The 17,324-nt window shown below is 51.5% G+C and overlaps 3 protein-coding genes across 3 annotated transcripts; 1 reads left to right on the top strand and 2 right to left on the bottom strand.

Annotated features, from left to right (window-relative positions):
- Positions 1-2,572: 2,572 nt before the first annotated feature.
- Positions 2,573-3,732, bottom strand: PV07_11887 (uncharacterized protein; the record flags this gene model as incomplete). Its single annotated transcript, XM_016399362.1, has 3 exons — positions 2,573-2,996; positions 3,079-3,394; positions 3,468-3,732. 3 exons carry the CDS (start codon positions 3,730-3,732, stop codon positions 2,573-2,575), a joined length of 1,005 nt encoding a protein of 334 aa, XP_016243924.1.
- Positions 3,733-5,437: 1,705 nt separating this feature from the next.
- Positions 5,438-9,822, top strand: PV07_11886 (uncharacterized protein; the record flags this gene model as incomplete). The annotated part of the gene is made up of 6 exons (XM_016399361.1): positions 5,438-6,246; positions 6,992-7,242; positions 7,314-7,432; positions 7,485-9,003; positions 9,053-9,061; positions 9,248-9,822. The coding sequence occupies 6 exons, from the start codon at positions 5,438-5,440 to the stop codon at positions 9,820-9,822; spliced, it is 3,282 nt and encodes a 1,093-aa protein (XP_016243923.1).
- A 499-nt stretch (positions 9,823-10,321) lies between these two features.
- On the bottom strand, positions 10,322-11,909 carry PV07_11885 (uncharacterized protein; the record flags this gene model as incomplete). Its single annotated transcript, XM_016399360.1, has 3 exons — positions 10,322-10,417; positions 10,485-11,567; positions 11,625-11,909. 3 exons carry the CDS (start codon positions 11,907-11,909, stop codon positions 10,322-10,324), a joined length of 1,464 nt encoding a protein of 487 aa, XP_016243922.1.
- Positions 11,910-17,324: the final 5,415 nt, after the last annotated feature.

Genomic DNA, 17,324 nt, shown 5'->3' with positions numbered 1-17,324 from the left:
CCCACTCGGTCAGGACTGGGTCACTCCATTGGTTGGGGCTCTCTTTGACCTCCGCATCTTGCAATTCCGCCTTCATGGCTTCATCACGAGCTTCCTGCACAGGCCCATCTGGAAGATGTAATATCAAGCCATGGGCGTAACTGGCTTCATGAACTCTCTTCACCCGGGGTTTGCGCGTCTCTTCCCATTTGCTAATTGCTGATGGGAGATCTTCGGTTGCCTTGACGTGCTTCAATGTGGCCGCCAATGCAGCGGCATCTTCCACAGCCATGGCTGCTCCTAGTGCCATGTACGGGACCATTGCGTGAGCTGCGTCACCGGTGATCAAGACTTTGCCGGAACGAGATGACCAGGTGTCAGGAATATCTATGCAGTAGATGGGCCAGTCTAATGTTGAAATCACCATCTCTAAGAGCCGCCTCAGGCTTCAATCGGCCGGCGCCAGTCTCAGTCAGCACAGTTCGGTGCCGGAGCTGAGCCTTGTGTGCTGTGAGGGGTTGACTTACCATGGATCCCACCCAACATATTGGGACCTCATTTCCTCCAGCATTTGAGACATGGATCGCTCAGACCCCCCATTCCGACTTTCCGGATGAGTAACAACCAAGTTGAAGCGCTCTCCCCCGGCAATGGCATAGCTCATTACATGTAGGTCGCCCCCGACCCTGCACCAAAGTCAGCTAATTCATATGCTCGCAGTTGGAAATGGCATTCAAACGTCTCCTACCACATGTGTAAATTCGGCTGCTCGACAATCCAACTTGTCAAAGGGTCAGCCTTCATGTCGGCAACGGAAATGGTTCCTCGATATGCAGAAAGCCCATGGCCCCATGGTCCTTTGTCTTTGTCGCCGTTGAGCTCACGCCGAGCCAACGACTTCAATCCTGCGGCAGTAGGTGTCAGTTCACGGGCCGCCCAAATCAGATTTCAGTCTCAATTCTCACCGTCTGCAGCGACTATTAGATCCGCCTTGATCATCTGGCCATCGACAAATGTCACGTCGCCGTTTTGCATGTCGTACTTCTGCACCCTTTTAGACAGATACACAGGAACACCCAGTTCGACTGTACGATCATGGAGAACCTCGTGCAGGTGTGCCCTGTGGGTCACATAATATGGGGAGCCAAACCGTTGCTCAATCTCCGGGTTCAGCTTGGCTTTTCCGATGACGGATCCATCCTCCCAACGTCGCCAAAGCAGTGCAGCTGGCTTAACAGACCGCCGTTCGAGAGCAGGACGCAGCCCCCACGAATGAAGAATACGGGTCGAATTTGGGGGGATTTGGATACCAGCTCCAACCTGCGTATTACCATGAGCTGGCGAGTCGCAACAACGTCCTCGCAGAGTGGAACAAAACAGATGAAATGAGGCAGCGCCATGAAGAACTTACCTCACTCAAAGCAGAGGCCTGCTCGTAGACGGACACATCATGGCCAGTTTGAGCCAAGGCAATCGCATTCGAGAGACCCCCAACACCAGCCCCGATAATTGCCACTTTCAGCTTCAGCCATGGTTGCCCCGGAATCCCATTCGTTCCGTTCATTCCCTTCGTTATGCTCGATTCGGCCCTTTTTGTTGTGAGTGCAACTTCTCCGTTCGATACTTTGCTCTTGATGGGCGTCGGCAATGACAGCTCTTTCTCATTGCGCAGACGGCGGATGAAGTTGTACGATCCCGAAGGATAATCAGGTATCTAAATAGATTTTCCCTGGGTTAACGTCCCTGGACTGAGAAACAGCCTGTTCAACCAGCAACAGCGTGTATACGTACCTCGATCTTGTCCAACTCCACGTTCATTTTGGCCCTGATTGCTGTGAAGCCCAGCTAGTTCCTGCTGTGGCTGTGGTGATCGCGTTCTTCTTTACCACTATTTGTACTCTTCTCCTGTTATCACTATGTTGTTACTTATGTAGCACCCGGTCTTGTTACTATGTTTGCCATTTTTCCGACGACGCCGCCCATATAAAGACTCTCGGATTGCCCGAGCAGAAGAAAACGCGAGGAGCATTTTCCGGTCTCCAAATAGAGACGCCATGCAAAGTGACACGACGATTCGTGTCAGCCAACCTTCTCCAACATCCAGTCAGAGGGCTCCATACGAGTTGCCGCTTGGCGAGGTCATGGATGTCGTGAGATTCTCGGGCGCCACCCGAATTCTTGATTACATACACAAAATTCTGTGCACAAGTATTTTTCTCCCGAAGACGCCATCTGGGCTGTCAAGCACTCGCAAAATGTACATCATGCAACCTCGGCGCTGCTGTCCTCTTCGTAGAAGATGAAGCTTGTGGGCTCCCGCTTACCCAGGGCTCCTTTCGGTATCAAACGAGGCAAAAGGACGAGAAATATTATTGCCTGGACGAACACATATCACTCTGCTTCGCCGAGAAGGGCCCGTGCTTTAAGAGGGGGATCAGACAGAGTTAGAAACTTCTTTGCCACTTCAATGAGGCTCTGTGGCCTCCTCGGACTCATGATAGTTTACAACAATGTCAGTGTATTTGTAGCTAACTTTCATACAGCGCTTTTCTTTCCCAAAGGTAGATAAAAGCATGTGTGATTTGATACATTCCTACTTTCCAGTGGAATACATCTTTAGGCGCTCAAGTAAGGGCCTATCTGAGAGTACGAACAGATAGCAATCTTGCCCGCCATCTGCTTCATGCACTACCCGGCTCCAAGCAGGCACCGCGAATGTGTCATGCGGTCCCCAACTCACCGTCTTGATGTCCCCGCTCGCCGTGGTGATTTCAGACTTGCCGGAGCCCGTATGGGCATGGTAGACGTAAGAACAGGTGTCTCTCCTAGGCATCGACTGATGCCCCGCTTGCACCTTCTCTGCATGTGCTCCCAGCGTCCCTGAAATGTAGTCGCCGGAGGGGCTTCTGTAATGCTGCAGTGCCCAAGGAGCGTCTTCGGCATCGAGCCTTGCCTTCATTTCTTCCCAAGGAAACCGGAGAGCGCTGTTTGATACGGGCCTGGATTTGAAGAAGGTCCTGTGAGTGATTTGTCTTTCTTTTGTCCTTCTCTATTACAGCAGAGCAAGGCAGGTGTAGTTCTTTAGCAGGGAATACTCACTTGCTTGGGTATCGCTCCTTCTCGTAAGGCTCAGCAAAGTGAGTTGGAAGTTGGTGATATAGAGGCAAATCTAGCCCGTCCAGCCAGATCATGGGGCCGTTGCCTTCATGCCCGTGGTCGTGCCATTGCCATTGGGGGGTCAGGATAACATCCCCGGCCTCCATGTAAAGCTTCTCTCCTTCTACGGCAGTAAAGCCGCGGCTGCCTTCAATGATGAAACGTAGCGCAAACGCACGATGCCTGTGAGCGGGTGCAGTCTCGCCTTGATTGATGAGTTGAAGACCTGCGTAGACGGTGTCGGTTGTGAAGGGCGCTCCTGAGGATGCCTCCAATTAGCCCAGGCTGCTTTGTTTTACCCCTGTCCCAATGCAAAACTATTAAGATCTTACTCAGCGCAGGGTTTATGAGCATGAGAACTCGTCTCTCGGCCTCTTCGCTGCTCACCACATCGCCAGCCTCAAGCAAAAGCGGGCGTAGCTCATTGTATCTCCATACTGCGACTTCAGCCTTTGGAGATGGCTGCGGGGTGACCATGGCTCGCATGGCCGTCCAGAGAGGCTGAACATGTTGTGCAGGGAGTTTATCTAGCAGCTTTTCGGCCGAGTTCAGAGCTGTGTTGTCGGTCGCCGCTGTGCTGGTCTGCGTGATGCTCATATTGAATACCGTGTAAATGCTTCACCTTGAAAACCTTCCGCAAAGGAACCATTTAGATATAGCCCACCGCCTGATGAGCATTCGACGACGTCTGCAGTGGTCACAAGATGGAAGGATTATGGCATCCAGTCCTGTAGACAGCACAAGCACTGATCCGCGGTAAACCCGAGACGACTCATTCGAACTTCGGTTCAGCCCCGAGCTTGGGCACAAAGGTGATGTTGCCGAGTATTCGTGAGATCGTGGCTACATCATGTGGACGGAGCAATACTTTGAGGATTCGGTTGGCCATGGGTAGGGGGAGTAGGAGTGTGGCGAGGAAGTCTGTGCCGTCTCTTAGTGTCATTCTATTACTGAAGCTACGGAGGCTTAGGCCGTGTTCCAGCTTCGATCTTGAGATCACCTCTTCTCTTCAATGCTAAAATCTCATCTTGTTCTCGACGCTGCCTAGGTCAAACAACCTTCCTACCTCACCTCCCAGTGGGCAAATGATCGCGGCGTTTCCACTTCAAGGGCTGCATCGGCAGGGTGTGTGCGTCATACCCATGCCCCTTTCCTCGGTGCGGTTGTTTAGCTAGGAAATGCTGCAACCTTTCCGCCACCAAAAACCCCCATCCAAAACCCCGCCTCCCATCTGATCCCTTCGTGATCTATCGGCATTGCTTAGACTCGATGTTGCAGTGTATTAAAATGAATATTCATGGCTACAAGACGCTGCGATGTCGGAGCAGATTTCGTTTCAATATCTTTCGTTCCCAGCCTCGAATCCTCTGGTCCTTCGTAATTGCGACCAACATGCGAAGACTTCCCGGATCTCCCCCGAACTTTCCTCGCCGCATCACTATATCCCAAGGCTGCTTCCCCTCGTTCTAGGCTTATCCTCGGTATACCCCCGAAGATTAATACTCCAGCCTGCCCGAGAAATCAGTGTGGGTGCTGGTGCTGTATTGGACAATTTACCGGAATCCTGACAATCTCATTCTTCTAAGGCATCATCCAAACCAAGATGAGCCCGGCGGACGAACAACGGCCAGTAAGATGTCTTCTTCACATGCCTACCAGTTCTTGATTTGGCTAACCATCCCCAGACCCGCACGGAGACGGACGCGATGGGATCCATCGAGGTAATCTCATATTCCAGAAGTCATGTATAGGAATTGAAAGTCCCTGACTCTTCGTAATACGCTTAGGTTCCGTCTGAAAAATACTGGGGTGCTCAAACCCAACGGTCAGAAACCCTGCCTTTGATTCTATTCGCTGACCGTCATACCAATTTGGGTGCTTAGCTCGTTGCAGAACTTTCGCATCAATCAGGATCGGGATCGCATGCCAGCCTCCGTTATTCGTGCCTTTGGAATTCTCAAGGGTGCTGCAGCGAAAGTAAACGTCCATCATAATGTCCTAGGTGAGTTAGATACGCTTCTTCCTCCACCCGCGTACGAGGAAGTTTGGAAGGACAAGTTTGCAGGAATAGCTGAGCAAAAGCATTGCCACAGACGCGAAACTTGGACAAGCAATCCAGCAGGCAGCCGAGGAAGTGGCTTCGCTAGCACTAATAGACCACTTCCCTTTGGTAGTATGGCAGACTGGGTCGGGCACACAAACCAATATGAACACCAACGAAGTAATATCAAACAGAGCGAATGAGATACTTGGCCAGCCGCTTGGGCAGAAGAAGCCGGTCCATCCCAACGACCATGTCAACATGTCTGGATCTTCAAACGATGGCTTTGCTACTGCTATGCATATCGCCGCTGTACTGGACCTGGAGGACCATTTACTTCCAGCACTGACTAGCCTGCGGGATGTCATGAGGAAGAAGAGCGAGCAGTTCGCCCATATCGTCAAGATTGGCCGGACCCACCTGCAAGATGCTGTGCCACTGTCGCTAGGGCAGGAATTCTCTGGATTCGAGAAACAATTAGAGCTCGGAATACAGCGCGTGGAACAAGGCCTTGAAGGTCTTCGTTTCCTGGCTATGGGAGGTACTGCCGTGGGAACAGGTCTGAATACATACAAGGGATTTCATGAGGCGTTTGCGACTGAAGTCAGTCGATCCACGGGCAAAACCTTCTACACAGCGCCTAACAAGTTCGAGGCCATTTCGGCAAATGATGCCATCGTCCACGCCTCTGGCGCACTCAACACATTGGCTTGCTCTCTGTTCAAGATTGCCCAGGATATCCGCTTTGAAGGCAGTGGACCCCGCTGTGGCTTAGGGGAGCTGCTCTTACCTGAGAACGAACCCGGCTCGTCTTTCATGCCAGGCAAAGTGAACCCGACACAATGTGAAGCAATGACTATGGTCTGCGCGAAGGTAGTGGCAAACCATGCCGCCATCACCCTCGGAGGCTTGAGCGGACAGTTTCAACTGAACGCTTTCAAACCACTCTTGATCTCTGATTTCCTGCACTCGGTCCGCATTTTGAGTGATGCCATGCGGAGTTTCGAAAAGAACCTCTTGGACGGACTCCGCGCAAACGAAAAGCGCATCAGCTACCTACTCGGTCAGAGGTGAGTTTCATATCCGTCTCGTACCTTCCCAGACTTCATTGGTTTACATTTTTACCTGACGCTCGCCAGCCTTATGCTTGTGACATGTCTTAGCGGCAGATTGGGCTATGATCTAGCCTCAAAGGTAGCAAAGCATGCTTATAAGAATGACCTTACACTAAAGGCAAGCGCATTGGAACTCAATGCTCTTAGCGAGGAAGAATTTGATCTTCTCGTACGGCCGGAAAACATGATCGCACCATCAGGATAGTCGAGCTCGAGACAAGCGCCCGGCGCACAGACTGAGAAAAATGGTATTGGTAACTTCGCGTAGAATTGGGACACACTCCTCGAGATCTTATTCTCAGACCTCATTTTCTGGTTTCACTTGTACCTAGAAGACTTAGCCATAGGACGTGGGTGGGAGGGACGGACTCCACAATGACCCCGGCTACCCCGGATTTGCGGGGCTGATTGATTACCTAGGTCAGAATCTCGGGACATGTCCGAGTTTCTGACTGTATCTTAATTTGACTTGAGTCGTTGCACTGGACCATTTCCCACGGAGCAAGTTCATCTTCTTCCTGTGTCTGAAACTGTTACCAAGCGGTGGACAGAACAGTACTAGCGAATAGCAGGAGCTCCAAATTTTGCTTTTGTCGAAGCAAGTGGTCTCGGAAGCTAGGGCGGTGTGCGCGATGGAGTCTGCAGGACCTTCGGACCCAGTTGCGAGCGGAAGGTCCAGAGCTGACGCTGTCGGCTCCAGCCGACGTAAAAAGCGTGCCTCTTCCAAGACACGGAATCCAAGCCTCAAGAGGCCGAAGATTGCTCTTGCTTGCGAGGAGTGTCGAGCGCGCAAGGTCCGATGTGACGGAGCACAACCTGGTGCGGAATCCTTCTCCCCGTCCCCGACAGATATGCTAATGGCTCTGCAGTTTGTGGAGCTTGTCGTCGCTGTCGCAGAGCTCATCCGAACTGCGTCTACCCTGATCGAGGCTCGTCCGGCATTTCTGCCGAGTTAGTCAATGCACCCAAGTTGTCTTCAATCGCAAGCTGATGAAAGGCAACCAGATATGTGGTCCACTTAGAGACCAGGATCCGGCAATTGGAGGCCATACAGACGGATGGACCACAACAAGAATTATTACACGGGGATGCTGGCCGAGTCCAGAGCCAACGCTTACCTGTCATCGATGCGTACCCGCCGGTGGGTTCTCGCGCTGGTAGTTACGATTCCTCGAAAGCTAATAACGATGTAGCAATCGCCGGTAGACGTGGAAGCCGGGAGCAATACAGAAAACAGCCACACACAGGAAATCGTACTGTCTCCGCCTCTAACTGCTCCCCGTGAGCAAGATCATGTCGATTACGAATCAAGCCCTTTCACGGGGCGTGTTGAAGGCATTGATGGCATGGGGAATATCGGAACGACAGACAACAGCTACTCTGAAGAGACATCCAGCGCTGCGAGCTTCATGAAACAGGTAAAGAGCGCCATGGCTGCCAGACTAACTTCGTCCGTACCACGAACCCTTGCAACGTCATTCTACAATGCAGCTCCTGTGTTCCACATTGACAACAGGCCAAACCAGCATGAGCAGTCCATCGCTGAGCTGTTTGTGCTTCCACCACGCCATGTGGCAGACGACATGGTGGAAATGTACTGGAACGAAGTATACCTCCTCTATCCTTTTCTCATGCGGGAGCGGTTCATGCCGGCGTATCAAAAGATCTGGACCGGCGAAGGTCGGGAAGCTGATCAGAGACTCCTGTACTGTATTTTGAACCTGATCTTTGCAATTTGTTGCCAGATTAGCAAGAGGGAGTCCCCAGGCGAAAAGGCTGCCGCTGCCGAGGTGTTCTACAAGAGGGCCTTGCATCTGTTGCAGGTCAATCTGATAGGTAGCGGCTCCCTTGAGCTTGTCCAGGCCCTTCTCCTCATGGGCCAGTATTTACAGAGCACCGAGTGGCCGCATAGATGTTGGGTGGCCATTGGCCTGGCCATCCGCATCAGCCAAGGTTCTGGTCTACACCTTCGACGGACGACGACAAACGTTCCGCAGATCGACCGAGAGCTGGCGCGCCGGGCGTGGCACGGGTGCGTCTTTATGGACCGAATGGTTTCGATGACCTTGGGGCGTCCGATGATGATATCCAAAACCGACGCCTCTGTTGTGCCATTCCCAGAAGCCATCGACGACCAATACCTGTCTCTGGAGCTCGGACAAGATCAATCACAGCCGCACGGCAAAGTCTCGATTGTTGAATTCTACGTTCAATCATTGAAACTCTACATCATCACCGAGGAGACATTGTCTGCCATGTATCCCCACGAAGATGCCCCCTGTTCCTCAACGCCTGCTCCTGCTTTGGAAAAGCTCACCAATCTCGATTTCAACACCATTTTGAGGATCGACACGGCCATCACCAAATGGTACGACGCGGTGCCGGACGCGCTCAAGATCCATAGCCACCGTTCACGGAGCTCCCGCGAAGCCGCCCATTCAAGGCAGGCAAACATACTTCGGCTGCGCTGTCTACAGATCCAAATACTCCTGTTTCGTCCAATCCTTTCACTACTGCTGGCACAGGAGATCAGAAGCAAGGCAATTTGTCTTTCAACACCGCATTTGTGGTTACCGCTCTCCATGGGGTTGATTTGCGTAAGGAAATGCATCCTCAGTGCCCTCGAGATGATCAACATCATCTACGAGAAGCAGATTGACCCGACGTCCAAGGACATTGAGCTTCTTCCAGCATGGTGGTTCCAGGTCTTCTGTAAGTTCAGTGTTCAGTGGGAAGAAAAGCATTTGCTAATCTGTCAAAGTCATCTACAGTAAGCGTCATTTCACTCCCCCTCTCCTTCATGCTGGCACAAACCCCTTCCTCGGTTGTCTGGCCTCGCAGCCAACCCCACATGTACATTCGGGCATCGTAAGATATTCTGCTACAATTGCCCCGATGACCTTTCTGCAGAGAGAACGTGACTATGGTGGTTAAGACTCTGACCAAATGATCCCAGCTGCTGCCACGGCTCTAATACCGGCACGTGTATACAGCTACATACGAGGCGACATCTCGCAGCCGTCGCTGGCCGAAGCATGGCAACGCTCGCTCGAAGTCCTCCGCCGGCTCTCTCCACTGAGTCCCACTGCAACCCGGTGTCTTGCCGCCCTCGAGCTCTTGAACGAAGAAGTCGTTGCGGATGAGATGCCCAACAGCGCCAATCCGACGGCTGGCCACTCCGACCCGCGTGACGGACATACACACAACGAACAGCCTCCCGTGAATCTTCCTGTTAGCCAACCGCACAGGAGCAGCACAGTGCAGCATGATGCCTGCAACAACACCCTTCGACCCCAAGATGACACCACCACTATAGCTCCGCCAATTTGGAATGGCCATCGGCCTCCACCACAGTCGGAGCTTGCTGTTGCTTTCCCGATGGAACAGCAGCCACATCAGCAGTGCAACGTACAGGGAGACTCATTTGGGAGAATGCTGCAAATGCAGGATTTCACCTGGCTGGATTCCCTCCCTGCTGATCTCCTGGCCGGGGGCTACGAGGACCTACCAGAGCTTTTCCCCGCGGTCTAGTCCAGGGGTCTGGGTGATGAGAAGAGCAATCTCCGAACATGCTTGAAAATAGTCAGAGAGTCGGCTGAAACCGAGTTCTTGTTATTGTGTACCCTAATATATCTGCCGGGACTGAGCTTGTTACCAGCACTGCGCCCCTTGCAATGTGCGAATTGTCTCAGATAGTGCTATATCTCGTCATCTCGTCATCCTGTCTTACCTTGCAACTCCTTTTTGGGTCCCTTGATTTCTGCACTGTCAAGGCTCTTTTGCGAATAAGTGCTTTCGAAGGTATTTCTGATTTCAATTTCAATTATTGGGGTCGTTTTTCGTTCTTGTCATGCGTGATATCTTGCAAACCACGTTATTCATGTGGTCAACAGGTTCCTTGGCTTGCGAAGAAGACAAGTTCAAAATCTAACACCCTCATCATTCCGTAGAACAAAGCCTGCGCTTGTCCTCTACTTCATACAAGATGAAGGGCCGCCATATGAGCGGGACAATAGGATAGTGCTTGTGTTTATTTTCTCTCTTCAAATTTAACCATGATAGTCTTCGGAAACGCCGTGAGGCCATCTGCGAAATCCAAAGACGCGTCGGGGGTGACGAGATCCATCTTTGCAAGAACTTTGTCAGTATAACTGATAGACATAATGAGAATGGGAATGAAAAAAGTGACCAACCTTAAACCGTAGAACCAGAGCGGGAATCAATTTCTTAATCTCTAGTTCCGCAATATGTCGTCCCAGGCAGATTCGTTTTCCTGAGCCGAAGCCCATCGAAGCTCGTTCCATCGCGAGTCTCTTCTCGGGGTCTACGAGCCACCGCTCAGGCCGGAACTCCTCCACGTCCTCGCCGAAGAGTTCACGGTTGTTGTGGATGACTTTGGCCGCGCAGCCAACGGTGGTGCCGGCGGGAATCTGTTTGCCGACGATGACGGCGCCACCTCGAGGCACGATCCGCTCCAGGGGAATTGTGACGAAAGGGTTGCAGCGTAAGGCTTCCTTGAAGACGGCGTCGAGATATTCGAGCCTGTTCACTTCGGCCCATTGCGGCACAGGGGTGGACAGCTTCGCGGCCTCCAGCTCTTGCTTGAGTTTCTCGCAGGCAGCCGGGTATTTCATCAGACAGAACAGGATCGTCGTCATCGTCACCGTTGTGCTGTCAAAGCCTGCCGAGATCGTCGAAGTGGTCATCAGGGAGATATTATCGTGGCCCATCGCTGGGTGCTTCTTGAACGCGTCGACGTACTTTTGGAGAAGGTCTTTCTGGCCCTGCGTCTTCTCCATCGGTGCCGATTCACGGGTAGCCAGCTTTTGGAGCGCCTCCAGCGCCCACGCAGATGATTTCTTCGTGACCCAGTTAAAGAGCGGGTGTTGGTAAAGCAGGTACTCCAAATTCGGAAGCGCCTGCCACTGCACCCAGTGGGCAATCCTTTCTCGACTGGGGTCGACCATTCCCCAAACGTCCCTTCTGTTTTGAAGATGTCCCAGATTCTCACTGAAGGCTAGCTGCGTGAGCATGTCGAGCTGGAAGAACTGCATGGTCTTGAACAGGTCAAACTCTGGCTCCTCAATGATGGTCCGGGCGAGCTCGTTGACGGTGTCATCGACGCTATGCTCATAGTCGAGTAGGGTCTTGGTTGCAAACGCATTCCCGACCCCTCTCTTCAAAAGGGTATTGCCTTCTTCGTCCTGCATGTCGATAACGCTCCCTGCCGACTTGCCCTGAGGGTTGCGCACCCGTAGTGGCGAGTACGAGTCGGCCTACGACGTATTTAGAGATATGCGCCCTGGAAGCGGGCTGCCATGTGATTGACTGACCTTTCGAAATTCTCCATGGTTTGTGTAAATGGTGCTCACGGCGGCGGGATCGCTGACATGAATCGTGTTGGGACCGATTCGCACAAGAGGGCCGTACTGCTCATGTAGTTTGATGAGTGTCGTTGCGATGGTGCCGTAATTCTGAGCATACGCTCTCCAGAGGTCTGTGAAACTGGCCAGAAAAGGCCCTGGGATCGAACTCAGTTTTCGATATCTGAAGTAAAGCTGTAGGGGAACCAGAGATATGATAATAGCAAGCACAATGACCTGGATCGATGAAGCCATCTTGGGTCGCCAGCCTTGCTGAGAATTCTGAACCCTAAGCTATATCACAATCATTTGTTAGACCTTTGGTTGATGACCCTTTATAGTTACTCCAGGTGCACTTGTCGATGCGTCCATTCTTCGGACCCGCCTGACGCTGGCAAGCACGCTCCAGAGTGCTGGGGTGGGGAAAGTCAGCAAGTTCGGGAGCAATCCGAGGATGGACAGTCGATCGCGGAACGGCTGACCAGGGAGCGCCTTATGGCCGCCTGACAATGGCATGCACCGAACTAGCAGAAGATCATTTCCAGCTTCCAAAATTATGAACTTCGGCCCTCCCACTCGTCTCGGTCCGAAAATCACAACCTGTAAGACAATCCGTACAGGAAGACCAATTAGGGCAATATACTTTGGGAGGCTAAGCTTACGGCGACATCTTGAATATCAAGACTGCCCCAGGCACCAATGCTCATTGCGAGACATGCGATGTAGTGCAGGCTTCTGCATAAATCTCGTCACCACTCCGGCATTCACCACACGTTCCATTCCAGCGAACCGAGACGACACAGTTGAATATTTCCGGGAAATCTATCAACGAAAATAGCCAAAGGTACCCACTTGTACCTTAAGGGAGCTATTACATTATGGCCAAACTACCATGAGGGGAGTGTGGAAATAACTTTATCCCTGTTCAGTAGTATTTCTATAAAGGAGGGTAACATAACATCCGATTCCGCTGAGCAAGCCAGGTGGCACAGTACTGATTGGACAAAAGTGTTCCAGGTGTATGGCATATTGTAGGCGTTGCTGATTATACGAGGCAGAGAGAGAAGGTAGTTTGAACAGGGAGCGATCAATAGAAATTCGCGTTGAACCTTTACTTCCTGTGTCCCCAGCTGGGAGTGCAAATCAAGAACATTATGGCTATGGGTAGCTGTTGACTCGCTACTCAGTGAGGAGGTTGTGGTCGGGGCCAATAGTGGCGGTGGTGGCCATGGAGCCCGTTTATGTTACCGAGGTAATGCCAGATACACTGCCTCCTTGCATGGCACGGGGGACGAGACATGGGGACATGATGGCCAATGTGCACCACTTCTGAACGATACCTCATCTACTCAAAGCGATGAACTAGGTACACGCCATTTGTTTTCCGCAAAGGGACTAGACTTCAACTACTCTCCAATTTGGCTTTTCTTGGATGTGGTTATTTCAACGATCGCAGCCTTGCTGCCGAGGGAGCCAAGTTCTTGTCCGAAATAGTTGTGGCTCAGCTCATGCTTGTCGGGACGTCGCAGCCGAGCAACCTCGGATCCAGCGTTGAAAAACATCCATACCATTTTCTACGCTTCCGATTGACAGATCAGAAATAGGACAATATATTGCATATCCTCAGGTGTTTGCTAATACCCTGCAAAGATGACCGCACCTACCGCAGGGGGAGTAGCCTCGCGCCACGACCTCGATGATGCTGCTCTCGGGCTATATTTGCAACGCACGCCTTCCGTACCCCCATTGAAGTTACCAGTTGTTTCGACGAAAATCGGCTATGGGCAAAGCAATCCGACATACTACGTCGATGATGCAGCGTAGGTTGTATACGCAAATATGAGATTTCTTCATAACAGCTGATATGGTACGCCTCAGAGGAGCCCGATTGATTCTCAGAAAGAAGCCCGCCGGCCAAATCATCAGCAAAGTCGCCCATCAAGTTGACCGCGAGTTTCGCGTGTTAAAGGCCTTGGGTACGGTGGAAGGGTTTCCTGTCCCGAAGGTCTACACGCTATGTATGGATGATTCCGTAATCGGCACAGCGTTCTACGTATGCTCGTTCCCTTTTGGCAACAACTCGGGCCCCCTTCGCTAACTACTATGTGCCACGCGGGTAGGTCATGGAGTTTGTGAAAGGCAGAATATTCACAGACTATGGTCTTCCAGAGTTATCTCCTTCAGACAGGCGCAAGGCGTGAGTTGGCTTCTGCATGTGCTTGCCACAGGCTAATCAACCACTCCTTGCTCAGCTGGTTCTCCTTGGTAGAAACACTAGCGTGGCTTCATTCAATTGATCCATTTTCTATCGGGTTAGAAGGATTTGGCAAAACCACAGGATTCTACGCCCGACATTGCAATACCTTTACGAGGATCGAGGCCGAGCAATCTAAGATTGAGGACAGCAATGGAAAGCCACTCGGACGAGCACATGAGCACTATGATGAAATCATCGACTATGTGAGAAAGAATCTACCTGGCGATCGCTTCGCGATTGTGCATGGAGACTACAAGTTTGACAACGTGGTGAGAAACTTCCTCCCAATAAGCTTCGAACACCGAGCTAGCGTTGCTTAACATCAAGTCATTCACAGATACTGCATCCCACCGAGCCACGCGTCATTGCGATCCTCGATTGGGAACTCTCAACTATTGGCCATCCACTGATGGATGCCGTCTTCGTCGTTGCATCGTTCTGGAATGAGGGCTATAAAGCGATTGGTGCTCGTTCTTCCAAACCTCTTTCGCAGGTCAGCGGAGTTCCCAACGCCGATGAGCTAATGAACCGTTATAGTGAAATAGTTGGATTTGACCCGCGGAAGGATGGTGGAGGCAAGGACTGGGAAGTTGCCAAAATCTTCCATCACGTACGTGGTAGTACAATTACACATGGCATTCAGGCAAGGACGATCCGCGGCCAGGCCAGCAGTGAATTCAGCCACTTGTATTTCGAGTATACAAAAACAGGTCTGGACATTGCGCTGAGGATAGCGCGGGAGATGAAGGCAAAGGAAACACCTCCCCCAAAGCTCTAACACGCCGATAAATCCCGGTAGTCCTCTGTAGCCATTTCAAAGGATAGAAATACTTTTATTCCGACTGCCCAGTGACCGATTAGGTGGTTACACCACGATATGGCTTCCACTGAAGAGCCACTACGCCTTCACAGCTATGTGGGAGGGTGATATAGATGCGGTGGACGGCCTTTTCAAAAGGCAGTCTAATGGTACAAGCATTTGTCGGCCATTCGCGGCCATGTCTGGGGCTGGGTGGGTATCGCCAACCCCACAATCTCTTATCTGTCGCGGTTGAACCCCTTCTCAGCCTTGCCTCCGAAAGTGGATTCCTTGACATTTCCAGTAAGATAATCATCAAGCCTGCGACTCGGCAGCGCCTTCAAAGCTCTTCCCAACAATCAGAGGAGCAACATCTCCGCCGTTACATTCTGGATATCATGCTTCATTTCCAAACAGAAGATCAGGGCTCTTGGCGACCATGGCAGGGTTTCCGAGGCCCCGGCTTGTTTCCAAACTGGGAAAACCGTGGCAAACAAGAAATAGTACACTCCCTGCGTGATCTCGCTTCCTCTCCCGTGTTGTTGCTGCTGCTAATGATCATCAGAATGGAAGTCCTGCATGCATACCTCCTCAGTCGGCGCTCCCCCTCGCCTACGCTAAAGCACTTGCAGTTAACCGAGCAGAAGAAGTTGGCAATGTGGAAGCATAACGCTGCCGTTCTGCTCGATCCAGTCCCATTAGTATGAGGTTGAACCTTGCAATATGTGGGATTTGGACTACCGAGTAGGCCTGACAGATGAATGCCTTTCTCAAGACCCGGGGTAGTCTACCCCATTTGGTACAGCCAACTTCGGGTATGCGTGCAATCAGCATGCCCGAGGCTATCAATACAAAGATTCTAGGCTTCGAGACCGACATCAATGTGGTTTCGACCCCGCCTTTTGAGAAATTGATATAGTACAGCTTGGAAGTTCAGGGATCACACCTCTCTTCTATTCCATTTCCCTCTCTGTACGGAGCCTGTTCTCTCCCTCAGGAAACCACTCATCAAAATGCAGAAATACCAGCTACTGTGCATTGTTTTCGTTACCTTTGGCTCCATATTCTACGGCTATGACTCTGGTACGGACACCCAATGTCGCAGAACATCCGTATACTAACTCCATCCAGGCTGTACAACATCAGTCCTAGGATATTCCTCCTTCATCGAGTACTTCAATCTTGATGCCACGACCATCGGAGCTTTCGGATCAGCCTACTATGGAGGTGGAGCTGTTGGTTGCTTCCTCAACTACTATCTGCCTGACAAGTATGGTCGTCTGCGGACGATACAGATGTCCTGCGTCCTTGCTTTGATCGGCTCTGCAATGCAAGCCGGAGCGACAAACTTCCCGGTCTTCTGCGCTGGACGTGTCCTTGGTGGAATAGCAAATGGAATTGTCTTTTCAGTCTGTCCCACTTACGCCTCCGAGATAGCGACTCCTGAGATAAGAGGCCGTGTTGGCTCGCTTTATGCTTTCAACGTCAACTTCGCCTACATGCTCACAGAGTGGATGGGTCTCGGCTTCTATTACATTAAGGGCAATGCCGCGTGGCGCACTCTGCTGGGAATCCAGCTCGTCCCGGCCGTTCTCATGCTGGTCGCCTCCTTCTGGATGCCCTTCTCTCCCCGATGGCTCATCATGAAGGGACGAGAAGACGAAGCATTGGAAGTGCTTAGAAAGCTTCATGCCGGAGTCGAAGGACATGAGGAGGACTTCTATATTAAGGAGTTCCACCAGATCAAGTCACAGTACCAAATCGATCAAGCCAACAAGCTTGGGCTCGTCGCAATCTTCAAGAAGAAATCGTACCGGAAACGCATGTACCTCATCTTGTTATTCGTGGCATTCTGCCAGTTTACAGGCATCATCCCGCTGCAGAACTACCAGGTCACCATCTACACCAAGCTCGGCTTCACCAATGTCTTCAGTTTGGTCCTGACAGGTATCTGGGGTACATTGGGCTGCTTGTCAACGATCACCGCCAGTCAAATTGTTGACCGATTGGGGCGACGACATCTTATGGTACGTGCTTCTCTCGAACCTGATAGTGATCCTATCCTTGCTGACATCACAAACTAGTTTGTGTCCTATAGTTTCATGATCCCTGGTGGGATCCTGCTTGTGGCTCTTTGGGCAAGCTTCGAAGCCACCAACAGCACCAACTATGCGATAGGAAAAGCCGTCATATTTGGCATGTTCTTTTATGGCTTCGGATACGGTGGCTTCATGAACACCTTCTTCCCGGTCTACTGCACCGAAGTCATGCCCACCAACATCCGTGCGACTGGTACTGCCAGCGGCTATGCCCTCTTCAACCTTATCGTCATCATGTTGGTTCAGGTAACTCCCATGGCGATAGAGGCCATCAGCTGGAAGTACTTCATGATCTTCGTCATCTGTGACATTATTTTCATTGTCATCTTCATCATCTTCTATCCTGAGACGAAGAATAAGACACTAGAGGAAATCAGCGCTATTTTCGGTGATGAGGTATGCCAAACAAACCTCAAGAACAGGAACACAGGGCAAGGCTAACGTGTGCTGTTATAGATTGCCGAGACACTCGAAGAGGCTGGTCAGCATGTCGAAGAAGTCAAGCACGAGCACGA

Source organism: Cladophialophora immunda (genome assembly GCF_000835495.1).
Source record: "Cladophialophora immunda strain CBS 83496 unplaced genomic scaffold supercont1.7, whole genome shotgun sequence".
In the NCBI taxonomy this organism is placed as follows: domain Eukaryota; kingdom Fungi; phylum Ascomycota; class Eurotiomycetes; order Chaetothyriales; family Herpotrichiellaceae; genus Cladophialophora; species Cladophialophora immunda.
The sequence above is the reverse complement of the archived record's forward strand: the minus strand, read 5'-3'. Positions and strand labels throughout refer to the sequence as shown.